Source organism: Lissotriton vulgaris, chromosome 8, assembly GCF_964263255.1.
Source record: "Lissotriton vulgaris chromosome 8, aLisVul1.2, whole genome shotgun sequence".
NCBI classification, from domain to species: domain Eukaryota; kingdom Metazoa; phylum Chordata; class Amphibia; order Caudata; family Salamandridae; genus Lissotriton; species Lissotriton vulgaris.
Window position 1 is genome coordinate 994,779,288 of NC_141696.1, and position 23,777 is coordinate 994,803,064.

Below are 23,777 nucleotides of genomic sequence, written 5' to 3' on the forward strand. Positions count from 1 at the left end.
GTTTTGATGAGCGATTCTTATGGTGCCGCTTTTATACCAGATGGCAGCCTGTGTGTGGTGGCCTCTCTCTTTGTGCACCCCTAACCCTGCTTCTGGTCAGTTCTTCCTTTTCCCCTGGTTTTCGCTCCATACTGTATTTGGTAACAAAGGACAGGCAGGCCCGGGTGTCACTGCATTTACCAGTGACTGAGCCGGCAGCTTCAGAGGTCAGGAAGGAGGTGGGCACAGTCCTCAGGCTATCCTTTGAAGCTCAGGAATGCCTGAGTACAACACCAAGTCCATCCTGCTCAGGAGAGGAACACCGTACACACACCCAAGACCCTCCTTGTGTTCTCTGCCTTGAAGGAATATACATGACACCATAGGTGAGCCATCATCAGTTAGATCAGCCTGGACACTTGCAGAAAGGCACATTTGGTTTTTGCAGAATAATCCCAAATTATTAAAAGTCGTACAAAAGGGGGTGGTGATGGACGGAGCATCTGAATCAATCAAACACTCACACCCAGTCAAAAGATCTGGGTTTAATCCATCACCGTTCTTTAGCCCACTCTGCCACCCCAGTTCAGACATGGCTTAATGCAAATCAGTCTGACCCTGTGCCTCATGGAAACAGTCCAGCCCAAACTGCCAAGCCATGTCTTCCCTGGACTGGAAACAAGCTTCCAAGGACCGGTTTCTGGCATTCCAGCCGTCTTCAGCCCGGCCTGCTTGAATCCAATGGCAAAGTGTGGCAGGGTATGCTCAGACGTGAGTTTTTTACTTGAAGAGCGGGAAATCGCCACAGGATCTGCAATCTAAAGAGAGAGGAATCAAACATTGTAGCAATGGAGAAACGTAGTCTCCTTGACCCTTCCTTTGGATTGCTTGTGGACTCCTGGGAGCATAGACATAGATGAGAATGGCAGTTCAACATTTTAATTTTCAGGTAAATCTTCAAAGTGACATGCTTAGGACATGGCTATCATTGGGGAGGAGGAATGCAGTAAAGGGAGCATTATCCCCCCAAGCTCTATGCTTTCCAGGACCCCGCTCTTCTTCAATAACATTCACAATGCAATTTATTTATAGATTTGTAATTGCCAGCAAGCTTTTAGTTTTAATAATAATGAGGCAGCTTAAGTGCTCAGACCAGTAGATAGTGACAGGTGCCATGTTTTCTCTTTCCCTGGATTAAATGTGCTTGTGGCACCTGACAAAAACAGACCAGGCACCCGAAGGGCCCTGCGTTAAGTGTTAGCCCTAGGCCTCATAAAAACTTTTGGCAAGCCTGGCTTACGATTTAAGAAAATTGAAATGTTAAATTCAGAACCTTAGATAGTCCGTGGGCACATTATTGGGCAAATATGTTCATCTCTGTATTTTTTCTAGACATTAGTTGGTGGCTACTATTCATTTTTTTATGATAAACTACTGATATGTTTACTAGGCAATTAATTTGCAGCATGTGCTATACAAGGTCCGGTTTTCTTGTTAAACAGTTATCTCCATTCTCCTTACCATGAGGTACATTTTCACTATTGGTCCTCATTTGATACTTCCTACTATAAATCTGGGGAATATGTGGTCACACAAAATGGTTGTTTTGATTTATTTTTCTTGTTTAGCAAGGGCTTGCTACCAACTTTTGCAGGCTCACAGCTCTTGCCCGTTGCGTTTCCATAAGAACAGAATCAATACAATACAAGGCAAGCAGATAAATCCATCAAGCACAATATAACAGATAATGAATCAATGGTGTTTAAGAATGTCTGTAGCCCCCAGAGAGGCCAATGAACTGTAAGAGAGGAGTAAGAGACTTTTTAAGAGACAATTTTAGGATCGGTAGGTTTCTCCATCCATGAATCTCTTAACCACTTGCTTCTTTGTTATGGGACCATGTAAGGAATCACACAGTACACAAAATGTCCTGTCTCAAAGGTTACTGCAGTCTTTAAGTAGTTAAGCTATCAGCCGTCAAGGGTTCCTATTCCTTATTTCAAGTCTCTGGTCTCTCTCTTTTATCTGTTCAATTAGACCCAAGTGCTACTCTTATTCTCTCTTTCTCTCAAAGTGGGTAAGAATGTCTTTGCATGAACCATAGAGGTTTCGCAGATAAGGAGTGGTCTTGTTCTTGTTATGCATACTCCCTCCTCCTTCTCCATTCTCCAGACTTGCCTGATCAATAGAGGTGCCCATAATATCCAATCCAGCCCTAAAAAAGCCCTTATCCAAACCAACCCTTTCCTGTCCTATCCAATCCCTATAAAAGTCAGGGAGGAATCAGTCAGGTGAAAGGCAGAATGGGAACAGGGCCAATCCTTCCGAGGTAAAGATTGGCCCTGTTCTCATTCTGCCCAGGTATCCATTGGTTTCCACCTCTTCTTATCCTCCCTCTTGTTCCGATAGTTCTTTCAAACTTTTGTAGCACCTCTTACAAAAACCCATGACCCTTTCCCCCTTTCATTTACAGGGGAATCATGGAATTTCTGGTGGTCTCTCTGTGATATGCCTGATATTCTGGCTCCCTGGTTGTATATATGCCTTCCTTGCAGGAGGAAACAGTGCAGTTCTTTGCCCTCCATTTCTCTGCCCTGAATGCTCTTCTGGATTTGTGTCCAAGGTTCCTTCTTCCTCTTTAATTTGCCAGAATACCTCTCTCTGGTGGCAGGACTCCATTTCTACCGGTTTGGACCCCCGCCTTTTCTCTAGGCACCTGCTGTCTTGGTGCCTTCATCATCTTTGACTGAGTTTTGCTTATGTGATTATAGCTAAAGTAGACATTAAAACTGGCAATTAAAAGCCAGCTGCTTGTCCGTGAATTAAAGCCACTAGATTTGTAAGATGTATGCCACTTTCTAGTTCTAATGCTTTTAAAAGGGCTAAGGAGGAAACTAAATCTTACTTTGAGAAAAAAGTACTATATTCTTAATTGTTCCCACAAGTCCATGTCCTGTGCATATCTTCATTGCTAGGACCAGGTTTGGATATCAATTTGTGGTTTCATGTTTCTGCACATTGCAGAAAGCAGCATGAGGCTTTTGAAACATAAATGTGTCCATCCTATTTAGTCATTCTATAGATTTGCTTCAATGCCAGTTGCATTTGAAAGAGACAATTGATAGTTATCTTTCTACCCTCATGGCTGTCATCCTTCATTTTTCATAAATAGGAATTTGTGTACACACGCACCGCTTCAGTTTTGAAATGGAACAGGCACACGGTTAGGGTGTTGGAGATTAAATTGCTGTTCATTATGGTTGACTTGTCATGTGATCTAAGTGCTGGGGAACTGTTGATTATAGTAGGTGTTTTTCTTCCAGCTCACAAAGGTGTGGATTGTTCACTTCACTGTATTCAAACACACCCTTGGCTTGGTTTTGGGAAGTGCTCTTTGAGAGACTGTCTGATATTTTCAAGTCATTGCTTTTCATTAGTTTGCTAACTTCAGTTTTTCTGCCAGGAATTGATCTTTACTTCCCTCAAGAGAGTTGCATACTAACGCTCTGTTTGTTTGTGTGGAATGTGCTCCCTGAAATGCCAACTAAAGGTAATATGTACTTTCGCTAACCTCTGGACCAGGCATACTGAGCTACTGTCATATAATGTCTGTACTCACAGCTCCTTGTTTTCAAAAGCTAAATTATTCTCTAACTGTAGAGAATTGTGTAACACCACACAGCTCCACTGCTGCGCTTATGAAGGCACTCGGATTCTCTAATTGGCTTACTGTCCTCCAGATTCCTCCGCTTATCCCTACCATCCCTCAGAATAGTGAACCCCTTCCAGGAGTTTGTACAGTTGTGATAATGTCCACAACTGACATAGCGTGTGGTATTGAAACAGGATTGTGGGCTACTCCAAGTTCAGCAACTATAGTTAGAGGTCTGAGTTCCAATGGCAAGTGGGTAAACGTGGGTCACAACCGGAATTAACTTTCTGAAGTGATCTTGTGCATCACCACAGAACACGCCTAAGTAGATTCTGCTAAATGACCATTGTATGGGATGAAGAGACTTTTTAAAGGATTGTATTTTTATGGAAAGAGATTTGATATTCCCTCTCTTTTACTCGTGTTTCTGTTGAGCTGTGCTTTTTTGTTGTTGCTGTGGATGTCTTTTTACCTGATTTTTCGCACAGATTTCTAGTTCTGCCTCTTGCACTATTAACCTACTTTCTTTAGTGTCAACACAGATGTAAACACTGCAGCTTTTGCTGTGTTCTTCATCTTAAATCTGCCTTCCAGGGGATTCTTGCTTTCTTCATTTGACTTTGATCTGACTTTGATTTTAATATGATTTGGCCTTTTCACAGTGATTGGGAGGGGCGAAGAAGGACTTTGTCTGGCTGTAGCAATGACTCTTTAAATGCTGGACCTGTCGCTCCCCGCCGTGTCTCGTGGCGACAGCGAATATTCCTGAGGGTGGCTTCGCCCATGAATAAGTCTTCTCCCTCTGCAATGCAGCAAAAAGGTTGGTATAAATGATAAAAAAATCTTTCAACAAATATGCACTGTTATTGATTGAAGGTGGTCAGTGCCCATGACATGCCTCAATTTTCTAGTGAGCTAGTCCACAACGTTCAATTCCATTCGTTTCAGTGGTCCATATAAATGCTTATCTCATGTAGGCAAAATGTTTACAATTTGTACTCTAATAGAATGGATTGTATTAAACTGCATTGTCTTTAATATCCTTTTCTTAAAATACTTTTTTAGGCAACATTTACAATAGAACTTTGCATGGGATATGCATATGTCGTTCCCATTCATGGCAAAGACAAATATTTCCAATGCTTCTTATTATTAATATTATTATTATATTCATTAGACACATGTTCACCGCAAGCACTTGACAGTATGAAGAACCCAATGACAGACAATTAGGTAAACGAGGAGAAACCTCTGGTACCATCAGTAAATAAAAAACACAATAATAAACTTAATAATATAACAACAAAGATAGTACTCAACAACGTTGGAAAACGTAAGCATCCACAATCCAGGAAACCAACCGGGTGCCTAGGGTTACATAGAGAAATAAGTGTGAGCTGCCATCTTGTATCCATAAAAATTATGACTTGCTCATATATTCAGAGGAGGTTCATTTCTGATTCTTGACCTTACTGCCTGAAAAGATCTATAATCCACATATACTTTTAGCATTAACCCTTACGGACTGGTAAACATTTCAGTCAAAATCATAACGGTTTCCCTTAATATTTTGGGTACAATGCTTTTTGGGAGACTCAAATTGATTTTGGAGCACTTTGTTTTGAAATCTGTTGTTAGTTATCTGTTCATTCCAAAGCAAAAAGGCAGGCGTAGCCCCCTCACGAGGACTTCAGTTTTGAAGAACTCAAATCTTCCAGTATGTGGCCAATGCCTACTTATTGTGGTTTGTGTCGTGTATGTTGAAAAACAGAATTACTGTCAGACTCATAAAAATCCCCTATAAATCCTGTCTTGGCATGACTAGGCATATTTTCAAACTAGTTCGCCACTTTTTTAGGAGAATTGTTTTTAGTAAGTGTGTATCACTGTCTAACAAGTCTTTTTTTTTTTTTTTTTTTACCCATGTACGTAGTATGTGTGACTCATTATTTATACGGTAATGACATGGTGGTGGGGAACTTGTCCTCGTGTCAAATGCAAACTGTGAAAGAAAGATATTTTAAGCTGGCAAAGCAGCCTCGTCTTTCACACCCCTAGTGCTAAACCATATTTGGAGTTCCAAGTATGTATGGAGTGAAATCTAATGGTGACAATTTTTTAAACCAGCATGCAATGTGTACGCTACTTTTTCGGTTTACGGGGGCTTGTAATCGTTCCTAGTTTTTGTTGAATTTGAACTTGAATTCAAAATATGGCAAAAAGCGACGTTCTTTTATTCCATATACGTTGTGAAAAGAGCATTTGTGTTTTTTCACATGAGGCCATGACTCGAAACAGTACATTTATAATATTCGGAGCATGCACTGTAGGCAAAACGGAAGGCAGCATTTTTTTCCAGAAGTACATTGTTCTGTTTGCAAAAGCAAAGATGAGCTGGTAGCAAGGGGTAGCCTTGTCACATATCTTTGTTTTCTTCATGCAGATTTCCCAATTGCTCTTCTCCTATGAGAACAGCATGATTTTTTTCCCCAAGCATTTGCTAGCTTTTCTTGCATCTATACAGTGTCGTCAGTAGGGAGTTGGATCTGGGGGACTATTTTTACATTCTTAACGTTTGGCTGCTTGCAAAATAAGGGTACTTCCAAAGTATTAGTTCTATGTAATCTGATTTCAGGGAAGAGTCGCTTGGATATTTCTTCCAAAATGCCTTACCCACAATGCACATTAAATCAAGAAACATTTTCATACTTTGAAGAAAACAGACTGTAAAGTATTAATTTTGTAACTCACTATGTGGTTGTTTGTCCCTGACTCTTTCAGTTATGAGAACTTCGGATTTGTCCAGTTTTATTACCAAGGAAATCAAAACATTTCTAAATGCAAGCTACGATTGTGGAGCAGATGTGAGAAAAAAGATTTTATGCATACTTACATGCAGAAAACTTGATGGAAACAAAGCTAATGATTATGAAGAAATTCCAAAGACTGTCAAGCGTTTCTTCATTTCAACGCTCCTCTCATTTGAAATGATACCACATTTGCAGTTTCTGTGAGGCCACGCTGTAGAAGTTAACAAGTCGGGGTAACAAGTGTGTCTTTTAAGTGAAATATTTGTCCACATTTAAGAACTGTTGCAAAATCACATGTTAAAAAAATGGAGAAATCCTGGATATTCAAAACAGAGTAATTTGCAGTGGTACCTCACTCTTTTTGTAACCATATTTCAAAAGCTGGGCTACATGTGCAAAAAGAAATTTCTGTGGTTCTAGATTTGCACATCTTAGTGGCTTTCAAATTCCTAATAGCAAAACTGCTTATGGAGAGTGGTTATAATCACTTAACAAATCTTTACAATCTGGGATGCAGAAATAAGAAATTACAGCTATTTTAAACAGGTCACAAATAACGTCTCTTGCATCAACACTTGCTGGTGACGTCTGTGACTCAGGATTTTCATGTAGGAGAGTCCACGAGGTTAACATAGAGGCTACAAAGATCACTGTGGCAGAATGGCAAACCATGAGCCACGTGATGAGGTTGATACTGGTGGGAACAAGACACTGATTGAGACTGAGCAAGAGATACATGAGGAAGAGCGTGAAGGTGAGAATAGGAAGCTGTTTAGGAAGGCCTCCGTGAGTATCCTATAAGGTGGGCTACCTTTATTCTGCAGCCAGTACATCACCGATAAGACATCAGAGTTTTTTTATCGCAGGTAAGTACAACAAGGTTAGATTTCAGTACCTTTACATCATGGTACATCACATTGTAGGTATGCAGTTTTTTATTGGCTTTACCACCTGGTAGAAGGGCAAGCCCCTTTTCTCTACTACTCTGCAAACGCACCTCCTGGTGCACTACTAGTAGGGGGATTAAGTCCTCTTGGCTATTGGGGGTCCTTGGGGTCCATCTACCCCTCCTGTTAAGCCCAGTAAGTCCTATACAGTGAGTTTACCAAGAGGTGTTCGGTGACCACGCTCTCTTTCTCCACCACTCTGCAAACGTGCTTCCTGACGTACTACTGGTTGGGGGAAATAGTCTACTTTAGTCCTGAGGCCCTCATGAGTAAAGTGAAATTTAATCCCCAACCAAAATCTCACCAGATAGTGCATTTGCAGAGTAGTAGAGGAAGGGGCTTGGCCTTAAAGTCCTCTCAGCAATTCTGCTGTCTGGTACTTACTAGTGGTAAAAAGAGGACTTGTTGGCCCCCAAAGACCCTCGGCATTCAAGGGGATTTCATTCCCCAACCACCACTGCACCAGGAGGTGCATTTGCAGAGTGGTGGTAAAGGGGGCGTTTTTTTTATTTTTTATAAAACTTTTTTTAGGTTAGGGGGCTGTTAGCCCCCTTCCTTCCGCTGATTCAACCCTGGGGACCATTTTTTTTTTTAAATGGGGAGGAAGGCCAAGCGACCTCCCTCCTTGGGCCGATTACGGCCCTGTGCACCCCATCCCCCAGGGCTGACCTTTTCCTTTTTTTAAAAAAATTCTTTTTTAAGACGGTAGGGTGGACCCCATCTCCCGGGACCCATTCTTTATTTTTCTAAATAGGAGGAGGGGCCAAGCGGCCCTCCTCCTGAGGCCGATTTCCGCCCGGGGACCACATCCCCCAGGGCCTTCCCTGGCCTATTTCAGCCCCATGGACCCCATACCCCGGAGCCAGGCCTTCATCATTTTTTTTTTAATATGGAGGGGGTCCGCTGATATTGCCCCGGGGATCTCAAGGCCCCTCGGTCCCTGCTGGCTCCCTGCCTCCCGCAGGAGCTGGCATTGCTTTTGCTTTGATTTTGCTCTGTCCAACAACAATTTCGCTCTCGCAATTTTCAATACTCTCGATTCCATGAGGTAGAACAGAGTTTGCAATGGCTTGGCGGGAGCAGTGCTCCTGCCAAATCATAGCAAAAAGCAATGTCCTGGGGTGGGCACCCCAGGACATTGTTGGAGCCGGCCCTAGTGTGTGGAAGTCTCCAGGGCTATTTTGTCTCAGAGAGGTGGCCCCTTCTTGCAGAAATGAAGCCCTAGTGAGGTGGCGGTCCACGGGGCTGCGTGGGGGGGGGGGGGGCGCTGGAGCCCCCATGCATTATTTTTAATTATAGCTTCTGAGGGTAGCGGTCCCCAAGACAGTGGGAGGCTAGGCGGGAGGCTGGGCATGCACCCCGCATTGCAGTCAATTAGCCCTTGGAGGTGGCGCGGGGGCTGGAGCCCCACCACACACTATAATTTCTAATAGCCTCAAACAGATGACGGTCCCCGAGGCTGCGGGGGAAGCGAGGCCCCTCGCATTTTCTGTGTGTTCAGGCCCAGGGAGGTGGGGGTCCCGGGGGCCACGGGGGGCCCAAGCTGTCACCTCATCATTATTTTTAATTTTCCCTGGGACCTGACTTACCCGGGGGCCTAATTAAACAAAGCCCCGGAACCTTCACCTTGAAACTGAGTTTATAAGTAGTATTCAAAACGTGTGTGAGTGTAATATATATATATATATATATATATATATATATATATATATACATATATATATATATATATATATATATATATATATATATATATATATATATATATATATTCTTCTCGAACAGCTCCTTTCACCGCCGTCGCTCCTCCTCTTCCCGAGTGCTCTGCCTCGCTGTGGTGAGCCACGTTTCAATGTCGCCACACACTTCCAAGATGTTCGGATGTACAAAATAGACAGCACTCCTAGTCAGCGTTTCTACCAGAGATGGTTTATTTGGCAGACCCCCCTGCCCCCTTGACAAGGGGGCAGGGGGGTCTGCCAAATAAACAACGTGTAGAACTCAAAAAGGGGGCAGGGTAGAAGCACCCTGACCCCCTAGGCCTGCTCAGGGGGTTCCACAAGGATATTAACATATTTAAACGTTATCCGCTAATAGAATTAGCATTTAAAAAACCTTGCAAATTCACTTAAAAACCATAGGTTTCAGGTCATATATAGTTAGGAATTAGCATTTAAAAAACCTTGCAAATTCACTGAAAAAACCATAAGTAATCAGTGATGTCACTGACCATGTCATGAATGATGTAATATGTGACATCATCAGCAGTGGAGTGCGGGTGCGCGAAAGATAGTTAGTACAACTAACCATATAGGAGCAATTTCAATGTTTTTTTAAATGCTAATTCATAACTATATATGACCTGAAACCTATGTTTTTTTCAGTGAATTTGCACGGTTTTTTAAATGCTAATACCTAACTTTATATGACCTGAAACCTATGGTTTTTTCAGTGAATATATATATATATATATATATATATATATATATATATATATATACACATACACACAAACGTAGGTCTCGAAATTATATAATTTAAGCTGCGATGTATAGGTACCTTGAGATAAAACATTGTGGTGTAAGGGTAATCATGATGTGGTTATCACAAGGTCATCTACTGAGATGTAATTAAATGCAATGTAACTACTGACATGAATTCTAGAAGCATAATAATATGGGCACCACTACAGTAGATAATCACAGCTGCTGTTGTGACAAAGTGAGCTGTGGACGCGATGTGGAAGAGGTGACAGCAGCAACAGGAAGTGGGCAGAGCACACAACCCGCACCTTCCTGCAGGAGGTCTTTTGAGCACATTCTAAACCGAGGTAGTTACAGAAATAAACAACAACTGCTTATGTACAGAACACTCTGTAACAAGTAAACTCACTGTAACACTTAAGCGGACACCTTTGAATGTTGTAATTAAACATGTGAGGAAAGAAAAAAGAATACCCAAGTGATACTTGCCTATCTAAATATCAGCACTTATGTCTATGCACCAGCCACTCCATTCCTATGGTTTCCTTGAGCAAAACAACGATGGATTAAACCCAGATCTTTGTGATTGGGGGTGAATATTTGCATTGTTCAGCATTCCGTCCATCATTTCTTCCTTTTGCTTTTGTTGCCCTATGTGGGAAGGATATGCCCAGACGTGAGTCCCATGCTCACTGCGCCACTGGATTCAAGCTAGCCTGGCTGATGAGGGTTGATGCCCCGAAACCTGTTCCAGGATGCTTGTTTCCGGTCCAGGGACGACCTGGCTTGGCAGTTTGGGCTGGACTTTTTCCATGAGGGTCAGGGCAAGACTGATTTGCATGTGGCTGGGTCCAAACTGGAGTGGTGTGGTGAGCAAAAGAACGATGGATTTAACCCAGATCTTTGTTACTGGGGGTGAATGCTTGCATTGTTTAGCATTCCGTCCATCATTTGTTCCTTTTGCTTTTGTCGCCCTATGTGGGAAGGGTATGCCCAAATGTGGGTCCGTGCTCTCTGCGCCACAAGCTAGCCTGGCTGATGAGGGGCGATGCCCCGAAAGCGGTCCCAGGATGCTTGTTTCCGGTCCAGGGAGGACCAGGCTTGGCAGTATGGTCTGGATTGTTCCCAAGAGGGGCAGGGTCAAAACTGATTTGCATATGGCTGTGTCCAAACTGGGGTGGCGTGGAGAGCAAAAGAATGATTGATTAAACCCAGATCTTTGTGATTGGGGGTGAATGTTTGCATTGTTCAGCATTCCCTTTGCTTACTCAATAAAATTGAATGTATTATCATTTCATTTTTCCCTTTCCCCGGTATGAGCCGTGTTTGGGGGGCAGGACCACTGCTGTTGACTGGCAGCAGGGGAGTAGTTCTCTCTCAACCAGTTTATAGTGCACATGACATTTTGGCCAGCTGTCTTGGCCGGCTTGACATGCGTACTATAAACCACTTTACCCAGCTGTCTTAGGTGGGTGGAGAGCTGACTCAGGCCTCCAGTGACTGCAGGAGCTTCAAAGCAGCCTGCTCCAGCCAATCCTGGCGCTGCTCTCATGCTGCTGAACATGATCATCAGCAAGAGAGCAGCGTCGGGATTGGTGTGGAGGATTCAATTGCTGCGGAGGAAAGGGGAAGGTGAGCCAACTGAGTGGGTTAAGTAAGTACATTTATTTTTCTTATGTTAATTATTATATTTCGTTAATGTTTCTGATAGCTGGGAATGATACATTGGTATGTTATTTATTTTTTGAAAGTTGATGTATGGGAAGTTTGTAACATGTATGGCAAATAGTTTGTCATGGCTATGATTCAAATCTCACCCAGATATTAGACACACCACACAGCCACCCAATCAGTACACAGTAGAAAGAAATTGCCACAGGTATCCAACACATCTCCAGTACACAATAATAGTCAGTCAATAGGCATCGAGCACCATTTTCCCCCAGAAAATAACCACAAAACAGCTCCTTTCTAGTTTCACATTTACCAAATAGGGCACACTAGACAGAACCCTGGTAACCCCTCCTGTGCACAACACAGCACCAAAGCCATGCAAGTGGCAAAATGTTTCCCGACTCAGCAGTATTTTTCCCTCAGCACTCCAACAAAAATCTTACAACTATTCAAATAAAACTAACTTAAACATAGGATCCCTTACATAATGAACATCTGACCACCCAGTCAAATAAAGTGTGGAATTCACTCAAAACAACCATGCATATTCACAGCATTCTACAGATGTGTGTGGTTCATACTCGATTTGCTCTCATATTAAACAACACAAACCATTAGTAAACTAGAACTTTTTCTTTTAACAATGACATTTTATTGTGTGTTTATCTCAAAAGGAGGTCACTCATTTGGTGAACAAGTTTAAAAGAAGCAACATAGTACAAGTACAATATCACCATGATATCTCAATAGTTCATTGTGAAAGTAAAACCATCAACTTGACAACCTGTAAAACCATCAACTTGACAACCTGTTACCAATACAAGCATGCCTGTTGGAAGACCGATATCTAATAGAATAGGGTTACAGACATCTTTTGCGGCTGATCCATCAGAACTTGATGTTTGTATTCTATACAATACATTTATGTTCCATTCAATCCCCCTAAATATTACCAAACATTTTGGGACAGTCCCTAATTTCGTACATTACATTTCCTGATGACTTATACCATGTTGCAGGTTCATTCCGCAGTCTCTGTGAGTGCAGATCTTCCCCGCCTTTTTTGTGTTGTCCATTATTGCCAGGACAATACCCGAATTTATAAACAAAGTCTGTTATTTCAGTACCTCTATGATGTCCTAAATTCCCGAAAGTTTTTTGTTGGTTTTCAGATCAGGTGTTCACTCCATTGCCGTCTTCAGTTCATCACAGGCTCCTGTCCTGTAACCCTCTGTAATCGTTCACTTTCTTGAGGTATGGGGGAATCCACCTCTTTTCGCCCACAGTCATAGTTTACTATCGAACAAACCAACTAAATGTGTATATTTTCATCTTTGTGTAATAAATGCCATGAAGTATTTTGAGCTGGACCGCTCTAAAGCCTGATTTTCCTGATACGTCTCAATTGTGCTAGACAGCCTTATCCCACTTGTTATCTTCAGCTACTCCTGTGTCTTGTTTCCATTGAGTTTTAAGGCTTTGTAGCTCCTTTGTCATATTGACTATTGGGATAGTAGGCATCTTGGAAACTGCTTTTTTAAATCATTTTTAATACTTGCACCATGCCAATTTTTCCCTTGGTGCATGAGGATAGTGCATGTTTGAGCTGTAGGTATTTAAACCGCTACAAACCAATAATACTGTATTCATTCATGTGATTAAGTGGCACAATGTCAGATGCATTTAACACGTCATCCTGCTTGCATATTAATGTAGTGCCGCATTCTCTGAATCCTGTTGAGGTGCTCAAGGCAATTTTTCTGCATCGACCCTATAGTGGCTTTTTGGAGGTCAGTTTTCTAACCCAGCCCATCTCTCAACAAGTTTGCGCCATGTCTTTACTGCTTTGCATGTAGCTGGAGGTACTTTACCCAGCGTTGTACCCACATGTTTCACGTGTGAAACCTTTACTACCCATCACTTTGCTTGGTTCCCCCAGTGGGGCAAATACCCGTCCGTTCTCTGTTCCACGCTGAGCAATTTTGCAGCATCTCCTTGTATTAGGAAATGCTATACAACCCTCGAATGTGGTTCTTTGAAGAGCACTTAATGCAATTCTTAAGGGCTGTTATCTTGTCATCGCAATGATTGTGTCAAAACATCTAGTTACCGCAAACACCCATCTGGTTAGGGTTTCATTCTGCAATATGTTGAGGAGTTGCACAAGTGCAGTCAATTTAAAGAGGGCTTTATTTTCCATAAGCTGAAGTGGAAGCTACTTCCAATATGAAATGTCTGTGCTTAGGTCATGTAGCAATGGGTCTCAGTTGTCTGACTAAAAAGTATCAAAGTCTGTAGAGGTCCATGTTCCCAAATATTTTTAATGTTTGTGGCCAATTCTTCGGATCATGGAGAACAGCTAATTTATCATGTTGAACAGCATGGACGTCAAACAATGTATTCAGAATCCTGAGTATTTTCAATATATTTCAAAAGTAAGCTGTCATTTTAAAAGCTAATTCTCTCCAAAAACACAGCAATAGACAACTGTCAGATGGAAACACCATTGCTGTACTGCATGAAATCCCAGATAAAGAGGCATTATAGTGCCATGAAATGGTTGAGGTTGCAATACAAATTATGGGAATATTAAATTACATGACATAAACAGAACACAACTTATTTGGCAACAGTTTGTTTTCAGAGTGATCCCTTAACTATTACTATTGAATTCAGGTTATGTGCCTCGCCTGTACTTTTGCATTCAGGAATATGTGTATGTGCCAATTCTCCACACATGAGCACTACAGAGCCATGGGGCTTTGGTGCTAAATATTGATGAAAATGGATAGCATGTACATGAGGATAGAGGGAGCACACTTGATTTAAGTTAGCGGGGATGGACAGGTGTAGAACAAATGCATTTGTGCACAGTGGGTGGGACCTGAGAGAGAGCAAGAAGGAAATAAATGTCACTGCTTTAACCCATTGCTCTAATGCCTGTCCTTTTCCCTTGATACCTCTCCTACCTGGTAAAGATGCAGCCAAACTGTAGATTAAGGTTCCAGGTGCAGAGAAATGGATTATGCAAGGGAGCCCACATAATTTCTTTAGGAAAATAGAGAACACCATCAGACATGATCTGTTCACGGGTGATCTTAAACCTACTGCAGTGGGGTAGGAAAGAGCATAAAAGAAATTTAGCCAAGACTTGTTATTAAACACATCTTGTTCAGCGGGATTGTAAGCACTAACAAAATAAAATTCCAGCACCAAAGGAGGATTGTGATGCTTTGATTAATGCTGCATTGATTCAACAAGGCTTCTGTATCCGTAGTGTGATTATTGAAGCAACAGTGCTAGCAGCATCATAATGTGATGGAATAAAGCATCTCCAATCCCTGTCAGACCAATATCTAAGACAAAATACTGTCAGGCCCCCAACATTAAAAAGGATGCTCAGCAACCTGAATGTTTCCAACTGTGAGTAAGTGTGAAATAGTAGGAAATGTAGTTGTTTTAGAGGATATGTGGCACTGCCCTAACACTTAGCAGCTCTGCAGCAAGTGTTTGACTTTATTGAGGTGTGAAAACTGTTCCCAAAGTAAGTATAATAGCCTGCAATACCAGTTAAGGTAGGGCGAGAAACTTAATTAACATCAAAGGGGCCTGCTGCATCACAAGTAAATATCAGATGACACCTGGAAAGAACCAGCCTTTGTCCCCTTAGTCCAACTGACACCAAACTGTGTGGGAGGAGAGTTACCCCAAATACGGCTTTTAAGTGATCACAAAGGACATGATTGCTCAGTACACTGGCCACACCTCTGATAGGCCATACAGACTCTGTATAAGGAGAGAAGGGTTTCCCCATCGTGGATTTTGGAAATAAGGTGCACTGAGAGATTGTTGGCAGTAGGGAAATAGAACAAGCATTTACAATGCAATGGTTTCGCCTTTGTTAAAGTTAGAGCTATTGGCATTGCTCTTGACATTATTTTTATTTATGTATTTTTTAACATAAATAAATGGCATTGTCATTTACAATGCCACTAGCTTTATCTCTCGCAAATGACACACACAGAGCCCCCCCCACACACACAGCCACACAAAGCTCCCCACACACACAGCCGCACAAAGCTCCCCACACACACAGCCGCACAAAGCTCCCCACACACACAGCCACACAAAGCTCCCCACACACACAGCCACACAAAGCTCCCCACACACACAGCCACACAAACCTCCCCACACACACAGCCACACAGAGCCCTCCACACACACTCACATGGCACAAGCAGGCAACAGGGGCACACTGAGGCACAAGCAGGCAACAGGGGCACACGGACGCACAAGCAGGCAACAGGGGCACACTGAGGCACAAGCAGGCAACAGGGGCACACGGAGGCACAAGCAGGCAACAGGGGCACACGGAGGCACAAGCAGGCAACAGGGGCACAAGCAGGCAACAAGGGCACACGGAGGCACAAGCAGGCAACAGGGGCACACGGAGGCACAAGCAGGCAACAGGGGCGCACAAGCAGGCAACAGGGGCACGAAAACTGAGGCACAAGCAGGCGACAGGGGCACACGGAGGCACAAGCAGGCAACAGGGGCACACGGAGGCACAAGCAGGCAACAGGGGCGCACAAGCAGGCAACAGGGGCACGAAAACTGAGGCACAAACAGGCGACAGGGGCACACGGAGGCACAAGCAGGCAACAGGGGCACACGGAGGCACAAGCAGGCAACAGGGTCAGGAAAACAAGCACAAGCAGGCAAAAGGGTCACAAGCAGGAATTGTAATTTAGACGGGGCTGAAGTGGAGAACGGTCAGTAGGGAAGTAGTGTGGCTGGTGCAGTGGTACCAAGTGGTACCAATTAGGGTTAGTGCAGGTTCCCATTCAGTGCAGGGTGAGAGCATTGGAGCAGAGGATGCAGGCTGAGTGTGCGGCAGCAGAGGGTGCAGGGTTAGTGTGCGGCAGCAGAGGGTGCAGGGTGACTGTCAGAAGCAGATGTTGTGGCGTGAGTGCACGGGAGCAGATGATGCAGGATGACTGTCAGAAGCAGATGTTGTGGGGTGAGTGCACGGGAGCAGATGAAGCAGGATGATTGTCAGAAGCAGATGTTGTGGGGTGAGTGCACGGGAGCAGATGATGCAGTATCCCTGTCAAAAGCAGATGTTGTGAGGTGAGTGCATGGGCGGGAGACGATGATGCAGGATGACTGTCAGAAGCAGATGTTTCAGAGTGAGTGTCAGAAGCAGACGATTCAGGATGAGTGCATGGGAGCAGACAATTCAGGATGAGTGCATGGGAAGAGACAATTCAGGATGAGTGCATGGGAGCAGACAATTCAGAACGAGTGAGTGGGATCCAACAATGAAGAGTGAGTGTCAGGATCAGACTATGCAGGGTGAGTGGGTGGGATCAGACAATGAAAAGTGAAGTGTCAGGAGCAGACTATGCAGGGTGAGTGGGTGGGATCAGACAATGAAAAGTGAGTGTCAGGAGCAGACTATGCAGGGTGAGTGGGTGGGATTAGACGATGAAGGGTGAGTGTCAGGAGCAGACTATGCAGGGTGAGTGCATGGGATCTGACGATGAAGGGTGAGTGCCAGGAGCAAACGAGGCAGGGTGAGTGCGCAGGAGCAGATGGTGCAAAGTGAGTGCATGAAAACGAATGGTGCACATTGTTTGCAGGGGAGCATAGACTGCAGGATGAGTGGGCGCATATAGTGCAGGGTGAGTGCACAAGAACAGACAGTGCCAGGTCAGTGCACAGGAGCAGATGGTGCAGAGTGAGTGTGTGAAAGCATATGGTGCACATTAATTGCAGGAGAGCATACACTGCAGGCTGAGTACGTATGAGTAGACGGTGCAGAGTGGGTGTGTGGGAGCAGACAAGGAGGGTCAGTGTGCTGGAGCATACGGTGCAGGGTGAATGCACGGGAGGTTATGTTACAGTGTGAGTGTGAGTGTGTGGGGGCAGAAGTTGCCGGTTGAATGCCTGGATCATAAAACATGGGCCCACCATCACATAAATAATATATGGGCCTCTGAGTCACGGTGACTTGACGTAGGGCTTCTGGACAAATGCATCATAGGAACCAGTGATTAATAATACAGCGACGCATGTCTTTCAATAACAGGGTACCTCAGTGAGGTGGTCATTTAAGGGGCCTGGCATTGTTCCTGCTCTGCGGCTTCTGCTACAATGCACTAACCTAAGCAGAGGCCACAACTGCGGCACTTCCAGAGTGCAGTGATGACGCCGTGGCAGGGGGGCGTATCAGTCTGTGACTGCAGACAGAGAGTGTGACACCAACACCACGAGGCTCCTACATTGCCCTTCACTGCACACAGGGACAGTGACACCAACACCACGAGGCACCTACAATGCCCTTCACTGCGCATAGGGACGGTGACACCAACAACACGAGGCTGCTACAAGGCCCTTCACTGCGCATAGGGACGGTGACACCAACAACACGAGGCTGCTACAAGGCCCTTCACTGCGCATAGGGACGGTGACACCAACAACACGAGGCTGCTACAAGGCCCTTCACTGCGCATAGGGACGGTGACACCAACAACACGAGGCTGCTACAAGGCCCTTCACTGCACTCTCAGCAGCAGCCGCACACCAGACGCCACTGGAGGGACGCCACCCGCAGCAGCGGTACTCACCCCGCACCGCGGTTCTCGCACCCACCGCCGCTCCACTCCTTCCAATGCAAGGCCCTTCACTGCACTCTCAGCAGCAGCCGCACACCAGACGCCACTGGAGGGACGCCACCCGCAGCAGCGGTACTCACCCCGCACCGCGGTTCTCGCACCCACCGCCGCTCCACTCCTTCCAATGCAAGGCCCTTCACTGCACTCTCAGCAGCAGCCGCACACCAGACGCCACTGGAGGGACGCCACCCGCAGCAGCGGTACTCACCCCGCACCGCGGTTCTCGCACCCACCGCCGCTCCACTCCTTCCAATGAAAGGCCCTTCACTGCACTCTCAGCAGCAGCCGCACACCAGACGCCACTGGAGGGACGCCACCCGCAGCAGCGGTACTCGCCCCGCACCGCGGTTCTCGCACCCACCGCCGCTCCACTCCTTCCAATGCTGTTCAACTACCTCGGACACAGCTCATTCAACAGCGGGACCAGGACACAGCAAGGGGCTGGCCTCCGAAGGGGGCGGAGCTGGGTGTAAACAGCAAGCCATGTTCCGTGCAGCGTGCAGGAGGCATCCATGCTTCAGGGGAAAGAAGGCGGCAGAATAGGCGTGCGTAAACACCTCCACCAATCACCGGATGGATCCTGCAGGCGGGTTCAGTTTTGGCTTTGGTCCGACAGTCATTTGTTGCCGTAGCTTAAACCCATCCACTTGCGTCTCGTGCAACACAGCAGTTCTCTGTATAAAGATGCCAGATTTTCAGGGGCAGTAAAGGGCGCGCGCGGCTGCACCAACTAGTTATCCACGTGACAGGCGGGAGAGGAACGGACGGCGGGAGGGGGCGGGAGGGGGGCGGGAAAGGACACTAGAGGAACGGACGGCGGGAGGGGGCGGGGGCGCGCGCGGCTGCACCAAGTACCTCACAACTAGGGAACAAGAGCGAGTGGTCTTAGGTTACGAATGTTCTTAGGTCTGACAAAGAACGTATAATGCAAGCCTTTGCCTACTTGAGACACGATGCTCTATTAGAGACGGGCCCATGTGGAACAGCAGGGCTGAAAGAGGCACGCCAAGCGCGTGAGCTTACCCCATGGTCCTGCCTTCGGAAGCAGCCGGACCAGCTTGCAGCTCTGCCCAACTTTCTTTTCCTGAAGTCTCGAAGAGCCGCTGCGAGCGAAGTGAAAGCGAGTCACTTCCTGAAACAGCACGCCCGCCTCCGCGAGAAAGAAACCTTTGTTTAATTTCCCACACCAGGAAACAAGCGGGAGGGGGAGCAAGGGAGGTGCCGGCAATGCCGGACCAGACACGGGGGCGTTCCCGGCGTCCCGTGACGTCGGCAAAAGCCAAAGAATGTCGGGAACGCCCCCGTGTCTGGTCCGGCATTGACGGACAGGCCCCTCGTCCAATGGCAAGGCTCCGTTTACGGAGCCAGCCAATCAAGGACGAGGGCCGAACCAAAGCACCCTACGGTTCTCAACAGGATTTCGCCTGCGCGGAAAAGCTGCGCAGAGCGCAGCTTCCGCTAGGCGAAACCTAAAAAGCTGCAAAGGTGGATAGGTTTGCTTCTGGGAACTATTACCCCTTTTGCTTAGTGAAGAGCAAAGAGTAATCCCCACTCACTAGCTGATGCCAAACATAAATGTGGCATCCCAAGGCACAATCCTCCGAACCTTTACTGGACCTGTGGAAAAACAGAAGAAGGACTGCACCTGTTTGAGACCTCTGAGCGGACCTGAAGGACTGGACCTGCTCCCACTTGTACCTAGGACAAAGAAGTGGACTCCAGGGGTCAATTGGCCTACCGCCTGTGCAGCTACAGAGACACAACAGCCTTCTAGAGGCCTTTTCACTGAAGTGCTCAGCTGACTAGTAACAACTGGTTCTGGATTAGACCCTTCTGGTGGCGTCTGCTAGAGCGAGTTTTATGCCCAAAGTGCTGTTCCTAAGGTTCAGAGACCCTTGGCTGTTTGTAACTGGACTGCTCTTAACATCTGTGACAAGTTTCGATTAAGAAGATGGACTTCTAGGCCTCTGGTGGACCATGATCCACCTCTTTGGCCAATCGGTCAAAGGCTTGACTTTGCTGGGCTAAAGAAATAGGTTTCCCTCGCTTGGGGTTTTTCTGCAGTAGCAATCTGTTTCTGCTAGCAAGAGGTTATCTTGCCTCATGAAAATCATTGTCAGAAACAGCCTGCAACCTTGTCCAGCTTGAGGTTTTCCAGCTCTAAAAAAAAGGCTAAGTCAGAACGTAGAAACCTTGACCGGGCGAAGCTGTAAATGCATCCGGCCTACAAGAGTACCTTTCTGGGTGCAAAATTCGAATTTCCCAGCTCTCCTCTTTTCCCACCCAAACCAACCACTTCAACAGGACCTCGTTTAATAGCTATCTAATCTTATGGAACTCTTCTCAGATACAGCCGACAAGCTTGCCCTGCTAGTGGTTTTCGATTCCATTTTAGAGACTATGTCTCAAGGAAACATCTCTGACTGGCATGAAACTACTGGTGGGTCCGACCCATGCTCCTTTGTGGTTGGTTTTTAATCATGCATAGGTCTTGTTCAGCCATGATCATACAATATCATTGGCTGTTTACTTTTTCTGGGAGCTTTTTTAAAATCTTAAAAGAGATTGTATGGATTTTTTGTTATTTTGGGGTCCTTTTGCCTCTCACATTTTTCTCTATGTTTATAAATAAATTGAGACTTTTATTTTGGTGTGTCTTTGACATTTTAACTGTTTTGGTACTTCAAAATGTGTTACACTTTTTCTTTAAGTTAAGCCTGCCTGCTCTGTGCCATAGATATGAGGGGTTGCGCCCAGGTTTAAATTGCTGAACCCTTTGACTCGACCGAACAGGTTATTGTTATTTTTTTAAATTCTGTTTTTATTAACAACATGGGAAAAGACCGTGGTCATCACATTTCAAATACATCTTAAGCACATGTGCGTCGTGGGAGAACACAAATCTTATAAAGCGTTTACATTTTAGAGTGCATACGGCAGTACCTCACAATTCTATTCACAATCTGATTGGTTCGTCAATCGGGACAGTTTGTGGGGGATCGCATATGTTGCCTCTATATTCGTTCTAGTTCGACCAAACGTCAGTCCATTTCTGTGGGCATCCACGTACCATGTACACTGTTTTTTCCTGGAGCATGCACCAGCCCATATCTGTCTTCCAGGAGCTTAATTTCGGCGGTGCCTTTGCCCCCCACATCCGTGCTATGTTTCGTTTTGCAATTACACATCTCAACGTTGCCCATAGCCTCCCCCGGGGTGGCATGTCGGTGGGTTCCCAGATGTTCAAGAGGCACCTCTTTGCTTCCAGCCTCAACTCCACCCCCCACACCTCCTGCATACAGCGGGTCACCCTGTTCCAGTAGTTACATACCATGGGGCATTCCCACAGGATATGAAAGAATGTCCCCATCTCTCCGCACCCCCTCCTGCAGTGCCCATCCACACTGCGACCCATCCTCTGTAATCTGGTCTCAGAGAGATACACTCGGTGGAGAATTTTAAGTTGGATCAGTCGGAGTTTGGCTGAAATGGCTACTTCTCTACGGGAGGCAAGGGCACTCCTCCATTCTTCCTCGTCAATTTCCAACCCATCGGCCTCCCATTTCCCTTTGAGTGGCAACAGCTGGTCTGGGGAGTTATTGATGACTTTTTTGTATGTGAGTGAGATGGCATGGTCGGGGAGGTGGCTGTCCAGGAGTCTGTCCTCCAGTGGGGAAGATTCCGGGGGGGTGGGTCCCTGGGGGAATGTTAGTCTGAATTGAGTGTCTGACCTGCAAATATCTAAAGTGTTCTGTGTGTGCTAATTCGTATGTTTGTTGGAGTGAGGCAAAGGACACTCTCCCGTCCGGACCCCACAGGTCTTTAATGCGAGAAATTCCAATAAGGTCCGACTCACTGAACCCTTTGGTGCGACCCAGAGTGCCCAGCTTCTCCGATACCCACAGAGGGGTTGCCATAGTAAGGGTGTTGGCCCATCCCATAGTGCGCTGCACAATGTGCCATAGCTGGACCGAGTGTTTCATGGTTCCCGTGAGTGGGTACCTGCCAGGCCTGGAGTAGAGCGCCGCCTCAAAGTTACCACCCGGTAGTAGCCACCGGTCCATTCCCTGCCCAGGATCGTTCCCATCGATATACGTGCCCTGGTTAATTGCCGATAGGTGTGCAGCCCAATAATACTTCCGGATGTACCGGAGCGCTATGCCTCCGTCGTACCATCCCAATGTCAGTTTTTGAAGAGATATGTGCGGCGTCCCGTACCACAGCAGTTCTCTTTGTGTGGCTTCAACAGATGCGAAGTATGATTTCAGGACCAAGTCCGGGTAGTTTTGAAGGGCATATAAGAATCTGGGCAGAGCTTTCATTTTGAAGAGCACCGCCCTTCCCAGGAGGGACAGAGGGAGCCTACGCCAGGAGGCAGCGTCCCTTTTAAATCGCTGCAGGGGCGGCAGGAGATTCCGCTCGTACCTTGTGGCCTTCTCCTTGAAGATGAAAATTCCCAGGTACCGGAACCCCTCCTTTGCCAACTTGATCGGGCAGTTTCGGGGGGCTGTCGGCGGATCTCCATGTAATACATATAGTAGGGACTTGTCCCAATTGATGCGGTATCCTGAGTTTCTCCCGAAGTTAGCAAAGATATCCATGGCCACTATAAGGGACTTACGGGGTCTCATGAGGTATAGGAGGATATCATCCGCATAGAGCGAAATTGTATCTTCCCATCCGTAAGCCCAGCGGATTCCGTTCAGGGAGAGATCCTGTCTGATCCATGCAGCCAGGGGCTCCAGCGAGAGACCAAAGAGCAGGGGTGACAGTGGGCATCCCTGCCGTGTCCCTCTTCAGAGAGCAAACACTTCAGAGGCTTTCTTGTTGACCGAGACCTGGGCCAGGGGTTCAGTGTAAAGGAGACGCACCCAACTGATGAAGCTGGGCCCAAAGCCCAGTTTTCGGAGGACCGCCATCATATAGGGCTACTCTAGCGTATTAAATGCCATTGCGGCATCCAAAGACACCACAACCGCATCCTCCTGGAGGGTATGGCAGCGCCCCAGCACTCCATGGAGTCACCAGAGGTTGAGTGCCGTGTTCCGGTAGGGCATAAAACCTGACTGGTCCAGGTGGACCAGTGTGGGTAGGACAGGTTTGAGTCTGTTAGCGAGGACCTTAGCCAAAATTTTGGGCTCTGCGTTCAATAATGATATAGACTTATAGGAGTCACAAGAATCCCTTGGTTTCCCTTCTTTGGGAATGGCCACTATTGTGGCTATACGCTGGTCTCGTGGCAGAATACCCCGCTCCCTTCCAACATTCCTTTTAAGTATGGACTAAGGCCGTCTGGTTTAAGCTTGTACAGCTCGATCGGCAGGTCGTTTGGCCCGAGAGCCTGGCTCAGCTCTTCTGTGGTAAGCGGCAACTCCAGGGTTTCCCGCTCATCGTCCGATAGGGTGGGCATGCGGATGTCAGTCAACAGGGAAACCGAGTCCTCCTCTGGCCTGTCAGAGCCTCTACTTTTGACCCTTTGATAGTGTGGCGCAAATTCCTTGACTATTGCACGGGGTTCTGTGAAGACGTCTCCGGGGTCACCTCAGAGCTCCACC

The 23,777-nt window shown here is 46.1% G+C and overlaps 1 protein-coding gene across 3 annotated transcripts in view; it reads left to right on the forward strand.

Annotated features, from left to right (window-relative positions):
• TBC1D4 (TBC1 domain family member 4) overlaps positions 1–23,777 on the forward strand; it is a 664,791-nt gene that overhangs the window by 526,294 nt on the left and 114,720 nt on the right. For all 3 annotated transcript variants that reach the window (XM_086934887.1, XM_086934888.1, XM_086934889.1), the window contains one exon: positions 4,294–4,451. In XM_086934887.1, coding sequence (XP_086791013.1) covers positions 4,294–4,451 — 158 coding nt within the window. The remainder of the gene's footprint in view (positions 1–4,293; positions 4,452–23,777) is intronic.